At 42.7% G+C, this 19,356-nt stretch overlaps 2 protein-coding genes across 2 annotated transcripts; one reads left to right on the top strand and one right to left on the bottom strand.

The window, feature by feature from the left end:
- Nucleotides 1–5,655: 5,655 nt before the first annotated feature.
- On the bottom strand, nucleotides 5,656–13,618 carry LOC142398589 (uncharacterized). The gene is made up of 4 exons (XM_075482646.1): nucleotides 13,192–13,618; nucleotides 10,884–10,975; nucleotides 10,730–10,802; nucleotides 5,656–7,524 (listed from the first exon to the last, which is right to left on the bottom strand). Exons 1-4 carry the CDS (start codon nucleotides 13,496–13,498, stop codon nucleotides 6,704–6,706), a joined length of 1,293 nt encoding a protein of 430 aa, XP_075338761.1. The 5' UTR covers nucleotides 13,499–13,618; the 3' UTR covers nucleotides 5,656–6,703.
- A 5-nt stretch (nucleotides 13,619–13,623) lies between these two features.
- On the top strand, nucleotides 13,624–18,112 carry LOC142398786 (tripartite motif-containing protein 16-like). The gene is made up of 2 exons (XM_075482960.1): nucleotides 13,624–13,657; nucleotides 16,995–18,112. Exons 1-2 carry the CDS (start codon nucleotides 13,624–13,626, stop codon nucleotides 17,633–17,635), a joined length of 675 nt encoding a protein of 224 aa, XP_075339075.1. The 3' UTR covers nucleotides 17,636–18,112.
- The last annotated feature ends 1,244 nt before the right edge of the window (nucleotides 18,113–19,356 follow it).

The following is a 19,356-nucleotide window of genomic DNA, read 5'->3' as shown; positions in this document are numbered from 1 at the left end:
CTCTGGTGAAAGGAGAAGCTGGAGGTAGAGGTGAACTGGGGGTAGTACCACCAGCCTCTGGCTCTGAGCCAGTCAGGCTCTGTCTCTCATGATTTCATCTAAATGTAATGCCTGAGAAGGCATTCATTTAACCTTAACCGTTACTAACAGCAGCTTTTACAATCAGGCAAATGGCGCTAACATGATAGGCAGTGTTTGTTAGTTAGTTAGTTACCTGCAGTGTTAGCCGAGGACATGCTAACGTTGCTAACGTTGCTGAGTTCAGATTCACCAACGTTAGTCATTCATTCATAGTTATTGCATGTTGGTAGTATTTCCTCCCTTTGGTGAAATATTCACTTTTCATGTTGTCGTCTTTTTTAGGGATGTGTAACCAAACTTTCGAGCGTTTGTACCGCTTGGGCGCCATGTTTACTGTTGGCTGCTGGCTGCACTGGACTCGCCACGCAACGTTGCGTGGTGACGTCATTCGCGCCCACTGGAATCGATAAGGGAATCGTTTGCAAAGTCGCCAAACGATTCCAAGGAATTGAAACACTGGGAACCGGTTCTCAACAAGAACCTGTTTTCGATTCCCATCCCTACGAGTCACTGTAGTTTAGCTGAATAACCTCCATATCAGATGGTGCATCTCCTCCTCTTAGTGGCTTTTCTGAGCTGTCCACAGTGACCGAACAAAAATGAAGTCAGAATCACTTTTCCTAAAAAAGATAAATATAAAAGCCAAATGCACAAAAATCACCTGGAACTTGTATCTGCAGGGGACAAAAGTGCCATTTTTTTTTTACCTTAAAGCTGCACCAGCTTGGATTCTTTAATAAAGGGCTGATATCTGATGAGAGGCGAGATATTTCTACACTTATTTTACGTGAGTACATCAATAAAATCTCTCTTTAGTCTCTATTTTGTAACTCGAATCCCTCAGACTGAAGTAAAACACATAAAATTACCCGATAAAACCCATAAAAAAAGTGTTTTTCTGTCTGGTCCCTGGTGCAGCTTTAACAGCTTCTGGTAGCAAACCTTCTGACTCGCGATACATCGTGAATATTAAATGTTGTTCTGTGCAGCATTTTGTGGGAAAAGTGCCTTTACATCAACCAGAAGACTTAGTGCAGAAGAAGAGTATTAGTAATCAATCATAATGACACAGAAGCAGGGCAGTGGGAAGTTAAAGCTTACCTGAACGCAGCCGGGGGCGTTTGAATCATCCGGCCTGTGGCAGCAGAAGGGTGGAGTTACTTCTTTGTTCGATGAATTTAAACCTTCTTACATGAAGCACAGAGCAGCAGAATAATCAGACCTTCAGATAAAATGTGCGTATCAGTTCAGCTGCTGGTGCACGGGTCATAAAACCCGGCTGGTGCCGTTATCCAACCGACTTCTGTCCCATTAAATTGGCCACGTTTATTCGCAGTTTTCTCACCTTTCTTTTTTTCCTTTTCTTACGTTTAGAAATTAGAAATCAACACCTTGTTTTGAATATCGCGCCTCAATCAGAGGCGAGATCAGCTTTAACTCCAGTTTACCCCGTAGTTTTGGATTAAATCCGACGGAAATCGATCACTAAATCGTCTCAAAAGTCGGATCAGTGATGCACATTTACATTTTGATCCAACGTTTGCAATTTATTCACCAAATTTAACCACAACAACACAATCTTAACTTGAGATATCAGCACTTTTGTTTTTACCAAAACAAAGTGTTGAATTAACAACTCTTGTTGTCGATTCTCAGCTTAAGAAATCTTTGGTGATTTCTGGACAAATGAAACTAACAGATATGAACACTTTACTGATTCTTACTGATTTTCTGCTGTTTTTATGTGGAGAAAAAGACAGAAAAAACATGAAAAATATCAGAAGTTGGAACAGCTTTGTTCATAGTTGTGTTCATGAGTTCAGAAAAGGGTCAAAAAAGTAAAAAAAGAAAAGAAAAAACTCGTGGAAACGTGTTAAAATGTTCACTAGGAGTCGATGTTATCCACAGTGATGTCATCAGTGATGTCACCACATGCAAATTAGGTGATTAAATTAACTACCTTCTTAAACTTGGGGTCATGCTCAGTATTTTTACCAATTTTAAGCTGCCAAAAAAAAAGTTCCCTTAGAAAAAAAAAACTAAACGCGTAAATTTTAGAAAGAACCGAAACAAGAATTTTTTTTTAGCTCAATGTGAATAAACCGACACTTTGAGAGGAGAGAAAATAAAAGCCTTTGGGTCAATATGACACTAATTCAGTCCCAGAAAGGTTCAATTCTCCTTTAGTGAAACAGCAATAATCCCAGAAACTGGAAGAGACCGTTTTAAAACCTCAACAACAAGCCGGGAGAGTGTTTGTGGATTTGGGAGAAAATGTTTTAAAACCTCAACAAGAGCTGAAATGTTGCTTCGACCCACTTAAAGGACGAAAAGAGAAAAAACGTAAGAAGCGTAGCAGGAAGTCCCGGCCGAGAAATGTCAAGAGACAGAAGTACTGTACAGCTTTGTGAGCCTTTTAGCTTGTAAAGTTTTTAAGAATCTGAATCGTGTTTGGGCCTCAAACTTGGCCAAGACACAAAATGGAGGAGCTGAGCTTCGGTTTCACTGGCAGCACGGCTCAACTCCTGCAGAGGGAAACTTCTCTGTACGTTTTTATGTAGTTAAGGAGGAGCAGAAGCAGCCTTTAACTCCTCGTGTTCCAGATCCTGCGACTCCTTGGGTGGCGAAGCTACATTTTGGTCACTCCGGATGCGTTTCTGCTAAATAATCTCGCATCTATCAAATTTACTGCGAAGTCGGCCGGATCTGTAGCACGAAGGGTTTTAGGGAAAGTTCGATTTAAGTGCCAAATTTGTTTAATCCAATCAGGTGAGTGTTGTTTGTCATGTGTGCTCCGTAATGAGAAAAAACTCTAAACATATAAGCTATATTTTTATGCTTCTCTTTGTATTTAAAGCTGCACCTGTTAACGCTTGTGTATTAACAAAGGATTAAACTATTCGTTAATCTACAGCTCTACGAAGCTTTTCGGCTTCTTTTCGCTCCGAGTTTAGGTTTTGGAGCCAAAAATGTTTCTCGAGGAGCTAAAACGTCCACCGTAGCGACGTCGTAACTCGCTCTGCTGCCCCCCGGTGGCTCGGATCAGTTAATGCAGCTTTAAATGATTGAATTTAATCATCGAAAGACAAAAAAACTGAACGTTTTATGACCAATTAAGTTTTTGAACCAACTCATCTGTCTTCGGATCGTGTGTGAAGCACTGAACAAGGTGTTGCTGATGTACGTTTATACATTTTTTTTATTTCCATTTGACCGTTTCCAAAGCTGGAAATGTGACACTATGCTTGTTACAGCACTTATTATTATTTCTGTGTTTGTTGTATTTGTGTTGAGCAGCTGCTCTGAAAACCTGTAAAATTAAATCTTAAAACGAGATGCGAACTGAAACTAAATGAAAGATTTTCTTGGGCTTGAATGAACTAAATGATGTGATAATCTGCCCCCGACGTGGGCTCTTAAAGGCTTTTAAAGTAGATGTGTAAAGATCGACTCGGAGTAAATTGACGGGATTACAGGGAATGGAGTCGCTGTGTTTTAAGATTGAACTTTTACGGTCTTCTGAAAGCCGTCAGATGTTCCCTCGTTTCATTCAAAGTGTTTTATTGTAAGTGGATGCTTCTGATTAAACCAATAAACTTTGTTATAAAGACAAACTGGGTGTTTTTTTTCTAAAGGTTGCTTAAACAGTAGCTGGATTAGTGAAAAACTGGTTTTATTCGTCTGTATTTGCTGTGCTAGTTAGAGATGCTAACACGGTACTGGAGCCATATTACCGCCGTAAAAAGCTCGTAGAGGAAGAACAGAGTTCAGAGGAATCGATGGGATGTTTGAGGAATGGAGGATCAGACTGAATACTGAAGGCATAAACAGGCAACAACACGCGAATCGACTCCGTAAAAGAACAGAAAGCCTTCAGAGCGACGCCCAGAAACCTGTCGTTCTGCTTGTGTTTCTTTATAAATGTTAAACGTATCGGAACTGATGATGAACCTGGAGCCATTCAGCTGAACATCCAGACGGTTTCATGAAGAGTAAACTGCGTCAATCAAAGAGGAACTGAATGGAAAAACACACAAAAAAACCCTGAGATCTCCAACATGGCCGCTGCTGTTTCCTGTGCTTTTTCATTCAGTTTGTACGGACCGTGGTGCTGTTTATTGGATCGGATTATTGGCTAAACTACAATCAGACTGAGTTATTAAGGGTAATTCTCCTTGGATATATGGCGGTGAATGAATGGGATCAGAGGCACAAAGCGTGTCATACCCCGGTATGATAGGTGGCGCTGTACCCATTCCAGCTGTTGCTAATAGAGCCACTTCCTGTTGACCTCTTCACCACCAACAACAACAACAAACTCAGGCATTGGAGAAAGATGGAGAACGCAGAGCCAGATGAAGCTACGTCCCTCTACATTTGGTCTGTGATGAGCTGCTTGTTGCACAAACTCGATGCCCAACGGAGCATTCTCCATCGCGTTGTTTGTTTCTTTCTGACGGCGACAACAACAGGAATATCGTCTGCTTTGACTTCCGGGTCACGACCCCGGGAAAACATCTGGAGCATGCGCAGAACGCAAAGTCTGATTCACCACGAGCTTCAGCGTCTACAAGCAGGTTTAGAGTGACTTTCAGCCTAGTTATCTCGGGGTCTGAATCCCATCCGATCCAGTTCTTAGTCAGATTAAGGTGTCTACATGCACTTAATAACTCAGTCTGATTGTAATTTAGCCAATAATCCGATCCTTTCAGGGCCATGTGACCCCACTGACTGATCCACCAGCACAAACCAGGCATGTTTAGTCACTACATACGAAAGCAGCTCATTGTTGAACTGATCAAGTTTGTGATTAACCTTTCTGCAAATTCAAAACTCACCCACCCGCCATGAGCCGATGCAACATGCACGTTCTGTTCCCCGTTGAACCCCCAACAACATGATTAATTTAGCCATTTACAATAAATATTAATAATTAAACAGGACTTTTAACAGTTGTTTCTGTATGAAAAACACAGCCAAGTTCAGCCTTTTAGGGTTCAGCTGCTGTTTGCTAAGTTTGAGGCACTCAGTGAGGTCACACGGCCCTGAAAGGATCGGATTATCGGCTAAATTACAATCAGACTGAGTTATAGAGTGCATGTAGACACCTTAATCTGACTTTTAACCCAGTTATCTCGGGTCTTAACCCGATCCGATCCTTAGTCAGATTAAGGTGTCTACATGCACTTAATAACTCAGTCTGATTGTGATTTAGCCAATAATCCGATCCTTTCAGACCCATGTGACCCCACAGTGTTTAAAGGGAGTTTTTTCTTCCCACTGTCGCATCGTGCACGCTCAGGTTTCAAGTTTTGTAGCAATGTGTTGGTTTCTTTAGCATGGCAACGTTTTTTATTTGGCTCTGAAAGGACTAATTTGGAATTTAATGATTTAGATGTAACTGGATAATAACTGGCTTGTATCTTTGAAATGGCCTTTGCTGAGATTTGCCGCTTTATGATTAAAACTGAACCCTTTACGAGCCAAACACCTCGCTGTTTTTCCTCATGGTCAGCTGCCATTTTTGTGGCCTCTTCAACATGTAAACAAATGAATGTGTATAGCTGGGGGGGGGTTCACAGAGTTTTTAATGGTAGTGTTGATACAAAGATGCTTTAAAAGGTACTTCTTTAAGGTGGTTTCAGTCCACGTAGACATACTTTTCTACTGCTGCCCCACTAACAGGGAGTTCCTCAAGGCTCCATTCTGGGCCCAGTAGTGTTCTCGTCTTCCGTGTTGCCTTTAGGGTCCGTTTAACAGCGGCGTTACAGCCAACAGCGGTAGGGGGAACCGAACAGCAAAAACTTTGCTAAATTCTCTTGTTTTTACTTAAAGCGAGACACGGCGGGCAAAAACAGGGATTTTTCATGCAGTGGTCAATTTTTAGATTTTGTCTACTCCTTCAATATGTGTCATTTCAAAACAAATTAAAATGTTTATTTCATCACATTTTGTTTAATCGCGGCAGTACGTTTCGCCCAAATTGACCAAAATGAATTCTCCTGTTTAAATCTTTAAATGCCGTTTTCTCTAAATAATTTTTTGGTATTTTTCAAGTATCAATATCTCAGCCTATGGAGCACCTACTAACACCAAACTTTCCAGTTATACACTTAGCAGTATTCTGAAGATATTTACAGAAGGATTTGTTGATAAATCATTCCTGGCCTGATTTATAAGACATTATAATAAAAAAATATGGGGAAAATTTATGTTTTTTAGGCTATGGGCAGTATATTTTAATTTCCTAGGAAATGAAAGCAGATATCCTGAAATCCCTCTAATTTTCTTTTCATTTAGTGTGTAAACAAAATGAAAAAGGAATTTTGCACCTGGCTTTATCACATGTTCAGCTCTATCTTCCGGAAATATACGCAAATTTGCGCATATTTAATGAGATAATGCCTAATTTGCATAATTAAACATACAAATTTCTAAAACTTATAATACAGTAATCAACTGAGGAAGTTTCATGGTGATATCTATTATTTTAAAATATTATCCTATTCACCTGTAGTGTCTCGCCTTAAGAAAAGTGTAAAAAAAACAAACACAAAAAACTGATCTATAGCTCATAAAAACATGTAAATTTTGTGCACTGGCGCCGGATTCCTCCCAGCGGTCACGATAAGTCAGCAGCGTATGGTTTCTCCCCGGCGTGCACGGTGACGTGGCGCCGCAGGTGGCTGCCGGATATGAACGTCTTGCCGCAGAAGGAACAGCGGAACTGTTTGCAGTCCGTGTGGACGCTCATGTGAACCTTCAGCGACCCCGACTGCGCAAAGCGTTTCCCGCAGTGGACGCAGCCGTAGCGTTTCTCGCCCGTGTGGACGCTCTGGTGGCGTTTGAGGTTGCTGGAGTCCGAGAAGCGCTTGCCGCAGAGCACGCAGACGAACGGCTTCTCGCCCGTGTGGACCCTCATGTGGGTCTTTAGGTTCTTGAGGCAGGCCAGCGTTTTCCCACAGCGGCTACAGACGAACGTCTTCCCCGCGGCGTCCTCTCTGCTGAGCCGTTCCTGCAGCCGCCACCGGTTCCTCTGGACCAAAGCGCCCCGTCCGTCCGCCGCCTCTCTCTGCGCCGGCTCATCCGGCGGCGGCGGCGCCCTCTGCTGCTGGTTGGGGAACTCCGCAGGCTGCTCGGCTGCAGCCAGACGTGCGTCGCAGAGGCTGAAAGAGAAGCCGCCGCCACCCGAATCAGCGGACGAGCAGCCCGGATCTCCACCCAGAGGATTGTGGGTAGGGCGGGAGCCGTGCTGAAGCTCAAACATCAGACAGTCGAGACCTCCGGCTTCTTGACTGGTGTTAAGAGAGTTTTGGGTGGACGTGGAGCTGACTTCCCCGCTCGTCCACGACCCGGACAAAACCCCGCCACTGTCGTCTGAGGCCGCCGCCGCCTCCTGTTTGATCTGCGAGGACGAAGCTTCCGCCTCTGGCGTCTGTCCATCTGGAGACAGAAAAGCACAACGTCACACTTATGACCCTTTTTGTTCAACCCAGACTTCCAAAAATCCACCTCAGATCAGGTTTTTATCCCTACATCGACACGTTTTTAGTTTGAAATCTGTTCATTTATGAGAGTTCAGCTCTAATTTGAACCCGATTAGATCTCAGATGCAAGAAAACATCCATCCCAACTAGGGATGTAACGGTTACCGGTATGACGGTAAACCACGATAAAAAGTGTTGACGATAACAATTGCCGCGTTCATTTCAAATATCATTAATATCACGGTTAATAACACGGTATGAAAACCGTGAGTTTAATCCTTCCCAGCCTCATCCGAGTTCTTAATTTGTCGCGCATGCTCACTGCGCAGCCTACAACGTGCATTTCTTGAAGTTGGAATCATGGCCGAAGGTGTAGATGACAGCACTCAGAGTCAGGACATTTATCAGCCCTCTAAGAGGACTAGATCCGAAGTATGGGCATATTTTGGTTTTTATAAGAATGCCGGGGGAAAGTAGATAGAAGATGGTTATCCTGTCTGCAGAACATGCAGGAAAAAAGTTTCCGCTCAAGGTGGCAATACGTCAAATCTCCGTGATCATCACCCACAATTGTACAGCCAATGCAACGTAAGTTAACGTGAACGTTTCAGCTCAAATGCCTAAATAAATGCATGGTGTGGGGACATTGGGTTGAAGCAGAATGCAATGATCCGCCTGTCTAACTTTTTAATAACGTGTCAATAATCTAAACAGATGCCAACGGCACATGTTCGTTCAGTGGTGTTAGCGCGGAGCTAATCGGGACACATCTTTAACGTTAGCCTCAGAGCTAGACGGGTGCACATGTGAGTTGCGTTTATCATACAGTTGTAGGCTACAGTATCTCTTTGCATGCGTAGAGCCAACGATTTTCCGCCATAACGGAAAACGGACGGAAATCGCGGAATGTACCCTTTGAAACGGAATTGTAACTTTCAGACGGAAAAATAATTCAAAATCGCCCAAATTCACCTGTGTTTTGCCCTGTAAGACTGTATTTCACCCCGTTAGCCTGCATTTCGTTTTAAAATGAACACAACAACATTCGCAGTCTGAAAACGCATGATAGCGGAGGACTCCACTCGGGGCAGTAATATCAGATTCGGAAATAGTTCAAAAGCCGATGTTTTTGATAAGATTTTGCACTATAATAAACACTGTTGCACTTTTTTTCAGCTTGTGTAGGCCTGTCAGTGCTTTCTGAACAGATTGAACACACTTTTAAAAATATATCGTGATAATACCGAAAACCGTGATCATTTTGGTCACTATAACCATGAGGTTAAATTTGCACACCGTTACACCCCTAATCCCAACGCCAAACTCCCTTTTCTCCGACAATTTCTCCCACGTTAATGCCACAAAAATAAATCTGACCTCCAAATTAACGCAATTAAGATGAACATCTTACCCAAATTCCTATTTTTGTTCAATTGTCTCCCACTTTTCCTGCTGAAGCATTTTTTTCAAAAGAATTGATCAGACTATTTCTGCCTTTCTATGGTGTGGAAAGGCACACAGGATCCGCAAATCCACATTCCAGAGGTGGACCGTCTCTCCCTAAATGTATTACTGGGCAGCACATGTCCACAAAATTTTGTTTTGGTCTAAACCAGGGCTGGGTTAACTCGTTATTATCGCGTTAACTCGCTAATTATTTAACGCCGATAAATATTTTATCAAGGAATTAACACAGGTTTTATTTTTTTTAATTATTTCTAAAAAAAAATGTCTTTCTTTTGTGCCTTTAATGGAAAGTTCAGAGAGACAGGAAGCAGGGAGCAGAGAGAGGGGGAACAACATGCAGCACAGGGCCGTCCGATACGGGACTCGAACCGGGGCCAGCTGCAGCGAGGACTATAGCCTCTGTACATGGGGCGCCTGCTCAACCCACTACGCTAAAATCAAACCACCCCTGTTTTATTATTTATTTTATTTTGTAAAAGTCTGTTGCTCACAGGCTTTTATTTTGTAAAAGTCTGTTGCTCACAGGCTTTTATTTTGTAAAAGTCTGTTGCTGTCTGCTGTGGAATAGGAAAAGAAAGTAATCGGCGGATCCACCAAACATGGAGAAGGGTACGGAACTTTTACTCGGCCATTTTCATTTTAAAGTTCTTCCAGACGGCGGAGTCGACAGAACCAAACTCATCTGTAAACTCTGCCAATATGCCGCCCATTGATTGGACGCGAGACTCCGGTTCTTCTCACAGATGTTTATTAACGCCACATCAACACCGTAGAACTAAATGTTCGAGTAAACAAAGTAAAAGACAACATTAGCTGTTGTAATCGTTAAAGAAATAGCATTCTTAGCATTGTGGCTGGTGCCAATAAATAATCAAAGTAATACTGGCCACTTTAGCTGCTTCTCAACCAGCGGCCGAGTCATTCCCCAGAGGCAATCTGCAGGGTCAGAACTAGGATTCTTTAACTTCCACTTCTCCTCTGCATCACATTCACACAGTTACAGCAAACACCACCAAGCATGGAGGAATAAAATAAAGAGAAACTAGCAGCTAACATCACCGCAACACGTGTGAAGCTAACGGAGCTAACCGGCGCTACTTCCTGTTTTACTGGTTTCAACATAAAAGCACGTATTTCAAAATAAATTTAAAAAAAAAAAAATCCCACATTTACAGCCAAGTTGAATTGTCTTCTCAGCGTAGTAGTTCCAGTCTAAAATATCACTTAAAGGCAAAACACACAACTGATAGCAGCAAGTCATTCAAGGAAACAGACAGTGGAGCGAGGCTTCTACATAAAAACTACAGAAAGATGCTGATGTTAAAAGTGTGTTTGCACAACAAATGTTATGGCACTTTCATTCATATGGCAGCACATTTAAAATAAAGCTAAATGCTAAAAGCTATACGCTACTTTTGGATTCATTTTTGGATTCTGCGTACAAATGCGATTAAGCGTGATTAATCAGGGAAATCATGAGATTAATTATATTAAACATTTTAATCGTTGCCCAGCCCTAGTTTTTTTTTCTAGATGCACATTATTTTGACTTGTTTGTTCAAACTGACACTGTGGTGATGCTCCATGTAAATGTGACATTGATTTCTATTCCAACGTGCCTTACCCCCCAATAAAAATATCAAACAAAAATAAAGAAAAGATCCAACCTGTTAAATCACAAGACGTGTACTCACGGTCCGACTCGGGCCGGGACCAGGGCTCCTCGTCCTCCACTTTGACCACCACAGCCGTCTCCTCTCCGGCGGGCTGAAATCAGAGCAGAGAGGGTATGAGGCCGCCGCAGTGGTGACGGAGCAGTTAGACTCCGCCCCCTGCGCCTCTACTGACCGCCTGCTGGGTTTCCTGTCCAGAGTCCGGCGGGGGGCTGGGGTCTCTGCAGCGGGACGTCTCCTGACCGGACAACCGAGCCAGCGCTGCCTCTGATGGAGGAGGGGAGGGAAGGAGATGTGATCAAGTTTGTTTCTTTTTTTTGGTGTATTTTAATACCCAGTAGTATGATGACACTTTTATCTTATTCGAGTTTGTTTTTTCTTCTTCTGTTTTTTTCCAAATTTTTACTCAGAAATAGTTTAAATCAAATTCTGTCGTTCTGTTTTTATTTCACCATCTCTAAAAGTCAAAGTTTCTGAATCATTTTATTACATTTCCCCTCTTTTTGGAGAAACGTATTGAACTTCGATGCATTGTTACTTGGTTTAAAATGAAAATGTTTCACATGAATCAACCATTTAATTTGCAGAATCTGTGTATATATATATATACATATATATATCAATCTAACACCACTTATTTAGTATCAATGCTTTTACAAAGGCTTTTGCTTTAATTTGTTTTGGTTATTTTGTGCCATCTTCGAACTTTATGTTGGTTAAATCAGTTTGTTGGATCGTCTTTATGTATTTATTCACCATCACCTCTTCAAATCTAAGCTAAAAACCTACTTATTTAGGACAAGTTGGCCATTTTACCACAGGCAAGCTGCCTGGCGGGAGACAGTCAAACCTGAGGTAAACTGAGTTATGGTAAGTGATCTGCTCTGACGCTATTACTCTTATCTCGCAGAAATCGCCACGATTTTACATACTAAAAGACCCTGTGCGATATTTTATTTATTCGGTCATCTGTGCAATAATTCACGTCACTACTGTGCAATATCTTATCTATTTATGGTCAGACTGTGTGCATACAATGTGTAATTAACACAAGTGTAGTGCAATATGGGCAATAACTCAACCATAGTGCTATAACTTATTTTATTCAACTCTCTTTACTTTGTATATCTTGTATAGCCTATATTCTTTTTTACACTTTGTTTTAGATTATTCTATATTAATTATCTTTTAATGATATATTATATGAATTATTCTATATTATACTGTATTTTAGATTTATAGAGATCCTATGTGTGTGTTTGGAGCTACTGGGGACTTGAATTCCCCTGAGGGAGTCATCACAAGGGATAAATGAAGTTCAGTCATGGGGAGCTTCAAAGTAAGATGAGGGTTGATCTACTACTGTAGACAACAAAGTATATGCTATATTCTACATGTTTTTTTATGAATTTTTATGTTGTAGAGTTGTGAAATTATGTTATCAATGGAGAAATTGAGCAGCCTTGCTTTGTTGTCTACAGTAGTAGATCAACCCTCATCTTACTTTGAAGCTCCCAGATCAAGGAAGTGACGTCGACGCAGCTTTAGCTGCGGAGAAGCTATTAGGCTTGTGTTGATAATAATAAACTCCTGGACTATGTACAAACTTCCAAATGCATCGTTTTGTGAGTACAGACCATATTTGTACAACTGTAGAAGTTTGGTGTCATGGCATGTGATTTTAGTGTGGTAATTTTGGAGATACTGCCAGGGTCCATTAGCGCTTGTACGAAGCTATTCGGGATAACTCAGTAACTCAGCTGATGTTCAGCCAATATCGGAAAAACTTCGGGTGGGCTACTTGGCTGGATATCACGGTTCAAATGACCCCAGGTTGAATCTACTCCGGAGTATCACTTTAACATGCCATTCTATAATTCCATAATTGCATTGTTGACTTCGTCAAACTCACGTCAAGTTCCACTGTAGGCTATGTTCGCGGAGAACTAGCCCCTCAGAGTGTTTTTGATTGTTGGCAACGTTCGCCTGAAATTCAAGGCTAGTGGAAAATAAAAACCATACTTATGAAATCGATATCATGAACAGCTTTACTTGTCACAAAGAATATTTAAATGAACACAATTATTAATGGATGGCCAGCTACACCCGGTGGATAAATAGCAACAGGCGAATATCAAGTGCCAACGTGGACAACGTAGTCTTTTTTAGTTATTTATTTATTCTTTACATGTATATTTTAAAAATAACAATGTTTTTCATGTTTGGAACATGTTTGGAAAAAAAAAAAGGGGCTTTATTTCATACATTTTTCGTTGGTGTCAGATGTTTTGGTGACAAACACTGTTGGTAGGGCCCCCTAGGATTTTTTTGCTTGGGGCCCCCACAGACTCTAGAATCGCCACTGGGTTTCTTAGCTCTCTGTGAGTTTAAAATGTAACCGTTACCTGCGAGTTTAAAATGTAACCGTTACCTGCGAGTTTAAAATGTAACCGTTACCTGCGAGTTTAAAATGTAACCGTTACCTGCCTGCGTCCCGCTCCGCCTCGGTTCGTTGCCCGCGAGCAGATGGACTCTTGGGCGGCCGCTCGCGAGCAGCAGCCCGCCGCAGCCGCTGGCCGCGGCTCGCAGCGCGTTCACGCGCACGGCCCGGAGCTCCATGAGCCGCAGCTTCCTCCGCAGCACCTCGTTTTCTTTGCGGCTCCGCGAGATCTCGAGCTGCAGCACCGCGTGGCCGCTGTCCACGAGCTCGCAGATCTCCGCCACCGCCGTGTTAGCCAGCACCTCCATGATGGAGGCGAGCTGCGCGTGGAAGGCTGCGGCCGGGGACATTTTTTCCAAGACCGTCGCGTGCGCGCCGTTGACGCAGAAAAGTCCAGAACAAACGGTTCGAGGCGGTGACGGAAGCAGCTCGCGTGTTCGCCTGACCGTGCACTCCTGAGACGAACCCGGAAGTGATGAGAGCCGAGAAGCGACCTGAGATAACCCCTGGTGCGCATGCGCATAGTTTCTCGGTTCAAAATGAGAGGAAATGGGGATTTATACATGAAATTAAGTCAAAATAACAAAAGATTTTAAATAAACTTTATGAAAAATGTACGTTTCTTGTCAAAAATTACTCCCAGCATCTTTTGATTAACATTTCTTTAATGGTGGAAATGATATTCAGCTGAAGCTGGAGTGTTGTTGTAACAGAACATATTAGTATCAGGGATATCATTTGGCCCTGTACTTCTATTCTATTCTATATATACAGGGTTCATACACATTTTGACCAAAAGATTTCCATGACTTTTCCAAGACTTTTCCATGATTTTAAACCAAATTTCCATGACCAAACATTTGGTGAAAACTCGGTGTATACATGAAAAAGTTATCAAATGTAGTATTAAAACTAACAATGAGAATTCCAAACTCCAAACTACTTCCGCCGGAAGTAGTTTACGCATCGTTTGCCAATGTAAACAGATGATGCTAGCTTTCAGCCCACTCAGGCCAACTCGTAGATCGCTAATAATGTATGTAACGGGTTGGCAGTTGATTCCACTTCCACAGTGACTGCCAATCATATTTATCTTTATTCGTGTATCATGGTTGGCAGGGCTCTCCTCAGCACGTAAATATGGGCAGTGATGTAGGCGCAGCCAGTGCACGAGGATTGAGCCCATAGTAGGTTTGTTACACAAAGCACAGTGTTATACTGAAACTGTATTTAATGTAATAATGCGGTTAGCATTATTATTATTATTATTATTATTATTATATATTATGCTCAGTAAGATGGCGACAGCATTGCATTTGACTACATGTGTTTTTATTTTGTAATGTTAATGTAATGGTTGTTAGCGATCTTGGCTCGAAGGCTAAGCTAAACGTGCTAACTTTCTCTCATGAAGCTGTGCCGAACGAGTGCTGCGCTGTGACCGTGAGCTGACCAGTCGTATTTCTTCTCGTTATTCAGGCAATAAAAGTCCAGTCCTGTTTACATAATGTAATATAATGTTGAATATATTGTTGTACAAAATTGAAAATAAAGATTGATGTAATTTCATTTCATTATTTCACTGAACTACGATCATGAGTGCCCTATCTTCCTTAGAGTGAAATTCTTTTAACACAGTTCATTCATAGTAAACTCATACTTTACATTAATAACACTGGAATCAATTCATTGTTTTGAGGAAATTAAACAAATGGCTTCAACTAGAACGATCATCTATTTAATCCTAACGGGTATTAAAAAGTGAAATGCAAGATGACCCCACACAATTACATCACTATAATAATAATTTACAATATTAACTGTTAAACATATACACACAGCAGTGGCGGCTGCTGACTAAAACAGGGGAAGCCCATATTACGCTGGGTTAAAACCCTATATTTGGTGTTGCTAACTGCTTAGCTGCGAGCATACCCGCCCGCCCCCTCCTGAAGCCGGGCGTCCTCGGCTCGGAAGCCTGGCTGTGGCGGCTTCATAACATGATTTCCTCTGTGAACGGCAGCGATTTCAGAACAAATCACCTCATTAAGCTACAGGACAACATGTTGTAATTATTTCAAACTCAGTATAAATGAACGACCTGAAAATATGAATGTTACAAATTTCCATGACTTTTCCAAAACTTTTGCGATTTTATTTTTTTCAAGCACTTTTTCAGGCCTGGAAATGACCATTTTGAAATTCCATGACTTTTCCAGGTTTTCCATGACCGTACGAACCCTGTATATATATTATTATTATAGAACACCAAAGTTAAAGGATGATATTAATCAGAGGGACAAAGTGTTTCTGTGTTTCTATAAATGTGTTCTAAGTGTTTCTAAATGTTCTTCCTGATTTTTTCAGTCTCAAAACTCAGCTGCTTTTATGTCGAGTGCAAATTAGGATCCAAAGCAGCAACATGTTGGATTTATGTGCAGCAGCTGATTCCGTTATCTCAGGAGAAGCTCGTCTGCTTTATTTAAAGTTCTGTGAGGAGAGAAGCTGACGAGGAACTGGAGCTTTAACATCATGAGTCACTGTGAAAGTGAAGTTTCTTTCCAAAGGGATTAAAAGAAGAATCGACCCGTATTTAACCATGAAGACTGCTGCTAACAGCTTGGACTCACTTCCTGCTCTCACCCACAGCGGCTCCGCTCGGCCCACATGTCTCCTTGTTCCCTCCCCTTCAGATCTGCAGCTCATGATGGGTGTAACCAACAGGAGGGGAGCTGATAGGCTCTGTTCTCTGCACCGACACGTCATTTATAGCTCAGAGCTCAGAGCAGTTTCAGCTTTCAGGAAGTGAAACTCAGTCAGTCGCTGATCTGAGAGGAGAAATGGCTCAGAAAGGAGTTCAGCTGGACCCAGAAACCCTCTGCTGTTCGATCTGCCTGGATCTGCTGAAGGATCCGGTGGCTATTCCCTGTGGACACAGCTACTGCATGAGCTGTGTTAAAGGCTTCTGGGATGGAAAGGATCAGAAGGGAATCCACAGCTGCCCTCAGTGCAGGAAAACTTTCACAGCGAGGCCTGTCCTGGAGAAAAGCACCATGTTAGCTGATTTAGTGGAGCAGCTGAAGAAGACTGGACTCCAAGCTGCTCCTGCTGATCACTGCTATGCTGGAGCTGAACCAGAACCAGAACCTGAACCTGAACCTGAACCAGGACCAGAACCAGGACCAGAACCAGGACCAGAACCAGGACCAGAACCAGAACCTGAACCAGAACCAGGACCAGGACCAGAACCTGAACCTGAACCAGGACCAGGACCAGAACCTGAACCTGAACCAGAACCAGAACCAGGACCAGGACCAGAACCAGAACCTGAACCAGAACCAGAACCAGGACCAGAACCTGAACCTGAACCTGAACCAGAACCAGAACCAGGACCAGGACCAGAACCAGAACCAGAACCTGAACCAGAACCAGGACCAGAACCAGGACCAGAACCAGGACCAGAACCAGAACCTGAACCAGAACCAGAACCAGGACCAGAACCTGAACCTGAACCAGGACCAGAACCTGAACCTGAACCAGGACCAGGACCAGAACCAGAACCAGGACCAGAACCAGGACCAGAACCAGGACCAGAACCAGAACCTGAACCAGAACCAGAACCAGGACCTGAACCTGAACCTGAACCAGGACCAGGACCAGAACCTGAACCTGAACCAGAACCAGAACCAGGACCAGGACCAGAACCAGAACCAGAACCTGAACCAGAACCAGGACCAGAACCTGAACCTGAACCTGAACCTGAACCAGAACCTGAACCAGGACCAGAACCAGGACCAGAACCAGGACCAGAACCAGGACCAGAACCAGAACCAGGACCTGAACCAGAACCAGAACCAGGACCAGGACCAGAACCAGAACCAGGACCAGAACCAGAACCTGAACCAGAACCAGGACCAGAACCAGAACCTGAACCAGAACCAGAGAGCAGAGCTGGATTCTTAAAATATTCATGTGAAATCACACTGGATCCAAACACAGCACACAGACAGCTGTTACTGTCAGAGGGGAACAGAAAAGTGACATATATGAAACATCCTCAGTCTTATTCTGATCATCCAGACAGATTCACTGTATGGCCTCAGGTCCTGAGCAGAGAGAGTCTGACTGGACGTTGTTACTGGGAGGTGGAGTGGAGAGGAGAATTTGCTGTAGCAGTCGCATACAAGAACATCAGCAGAGCAGGAGGATGGAATGAATGTTTATTTGGATGTAATGATAAATCTTGGGCATTATTTTGTTCCTCAGGCAGTTATACATTTTGGCACAACGGCATCTCAACCTTCATCTCAGGTCCTCGGGCCTCCAGAGTGGGAGTGTACCTGGATCACAGAGCAGGTATTCTGTCCTTCTACAGCGTCTCTGGAACCATGACTCTCCTCCGCAGAGTCCAGACCACATTCACTCAGCCGCTCTATGCTGGGATCAGGCTTTATTATGATTATGGATCCACAGCAGAGTTTGTGTAAAGTGAAATAAATGTGTTTAGTCAGCTGGTTGCTGACAGCTGGTTGCTGGGATGTCTCTGCTGCTCTGCTGTTTAGTTGCTGCTGTTTCCTGTGTCTGTGCAGCCATGGAGGATATCACTGCTGATCAGGAGTTTGATTCACAGAAATATTTCTCCACATGAAACTCTAAACTTCTCTGAGCTCTAAACATCAGTGGGATCCTGGTGCTGATGTGTCTGTATGTTGTTGTTTCTCTTCCACTTCATGGAGCCCAGCAGAGGAATCAGCAGACCTTCCTTTATCACAGACTCTTTTCACATCTCATCACTTTGGAAATGGGAAAATAATCCTGGAGTTACGCTGACTTTGGTTTGTTCCAGAGATCAAATGTTGTTGCTGTTTTCTGAGCCGACCAACAGATGAGGAAGTCTGTTCTGAGGTGTTCAGAAACTGTCAGAAATTTGTGCTTTTGACTTTCTTCAATAAAACAGCTTCATCACAGAGAAACGAGTCCAGTTTTCTTTGAATGTGTCCTACAGAGATTTTTCTTTCCTCCGTCTCTCACTCAGAAAGATCTGATCCACATGCTTCAGATGATCAGTTATTATTCTGGGAGCTCTGTTGTTCGGACATTTCTTCTTTAACAGCGTGGAAACGCTTTCTTCAGCTGATAAAAACAGTACGAGAACCGATGAGAACAAACAGCAGGGACGCAGAGCGTTTACCCACAATGCATTTCGCTCCTGCCCGAGCCGAAATCAGCCGGCCTGAAGCTGATTTCCCTTAACCTCTGTAAACTTTAGCAACATTTGAAACATTTTCAGGAGAGAAAGTAGTCGTTTAGATCCCCAACGTGTTGAAAATCTGACAAAATACCGGCTGTTTACAATTTTGTTCCGATGAATTTGGCGCTACTAAAGCTAGCCGCAGTGAGCAACACACTTCCTGTTATTTTCACAAAATAAAATACCCGTTGCCTTTTATCATAGGGAAAGCCATTACCATACAATTGGTGCTTTTGTTTTGAAAACAGGAAGTGAACCTACCCTCGCTGTAGCTAGCTTGAAACTGCCGTTTTGAGGGGAAATGAGGATCGGCGACGTCACGTTACGTTGCATCTTGGGTAGTTTGAGTATGAGTAGTAACCTCATGATGCATACCCAACATTTCAGAGAATCTAGTATGCATCCGGGAACTTAAAAAAAAGTTAAAGTTAGTAGGAGTAGTATGCGGTTTCGAACACAGCCTATTGCCCCCCTTTTGGGCGAAAACCACCCGCGCCATCAGGCAACGTTGCAGGCAGGCCGAACGCAGATTGAAGAAGGACAAACTGCATGCGTCTCTGGAAATGTTAATGGCTGATTATCAGAGAGCCGTATGTGAAGCAAAATCTCAGCATCTCTGATATTATTGTGCTGCCAACTCTGGTCTGATGGCTGCCATCAAACACAAATTCTACTTTTCACAGTAGAACAGACACTTTAGTGTGCAGTGCTGGCGCCATCTCATGGACATTTCTCCTTACATGCGGTTATCATTCGGCCTGAAATTTGACTCAGTGAGTTGAGTTGGATGAAATTCTGAGTTGTATCAAAGTTTATTTGACATATATTTACAGAAACAGACGTAATATACTAAATAATATGAAATCTGAAAAATAAATACGTGAGAATCCAACAAACCAGTTATTAGAGGAAGGAAAGTTTTGTTTGATCCAGTTACAGAGGCTGAGGGTTTATACG

The sequence above is a fragment of the Odontesthes bonariensis genome, chromosome 14, assembly GCF_027942865.1.
Source record: "Odontesthes bonariensis isolate fOdoBon6 chromosome 14, fOdoBon6.hap1, whole genome shotgun sequence".
NCBI classification, from domain to species: Eukaryota; Metazoa; Chordata; class Actinopteri; order Atheriniformes; family Atherinopsidae; genus Odontesthes; species Odontesthes bonariensis.
This window is presented reverse-complemented; position numbering and strand designations above follow the sequence as displayed.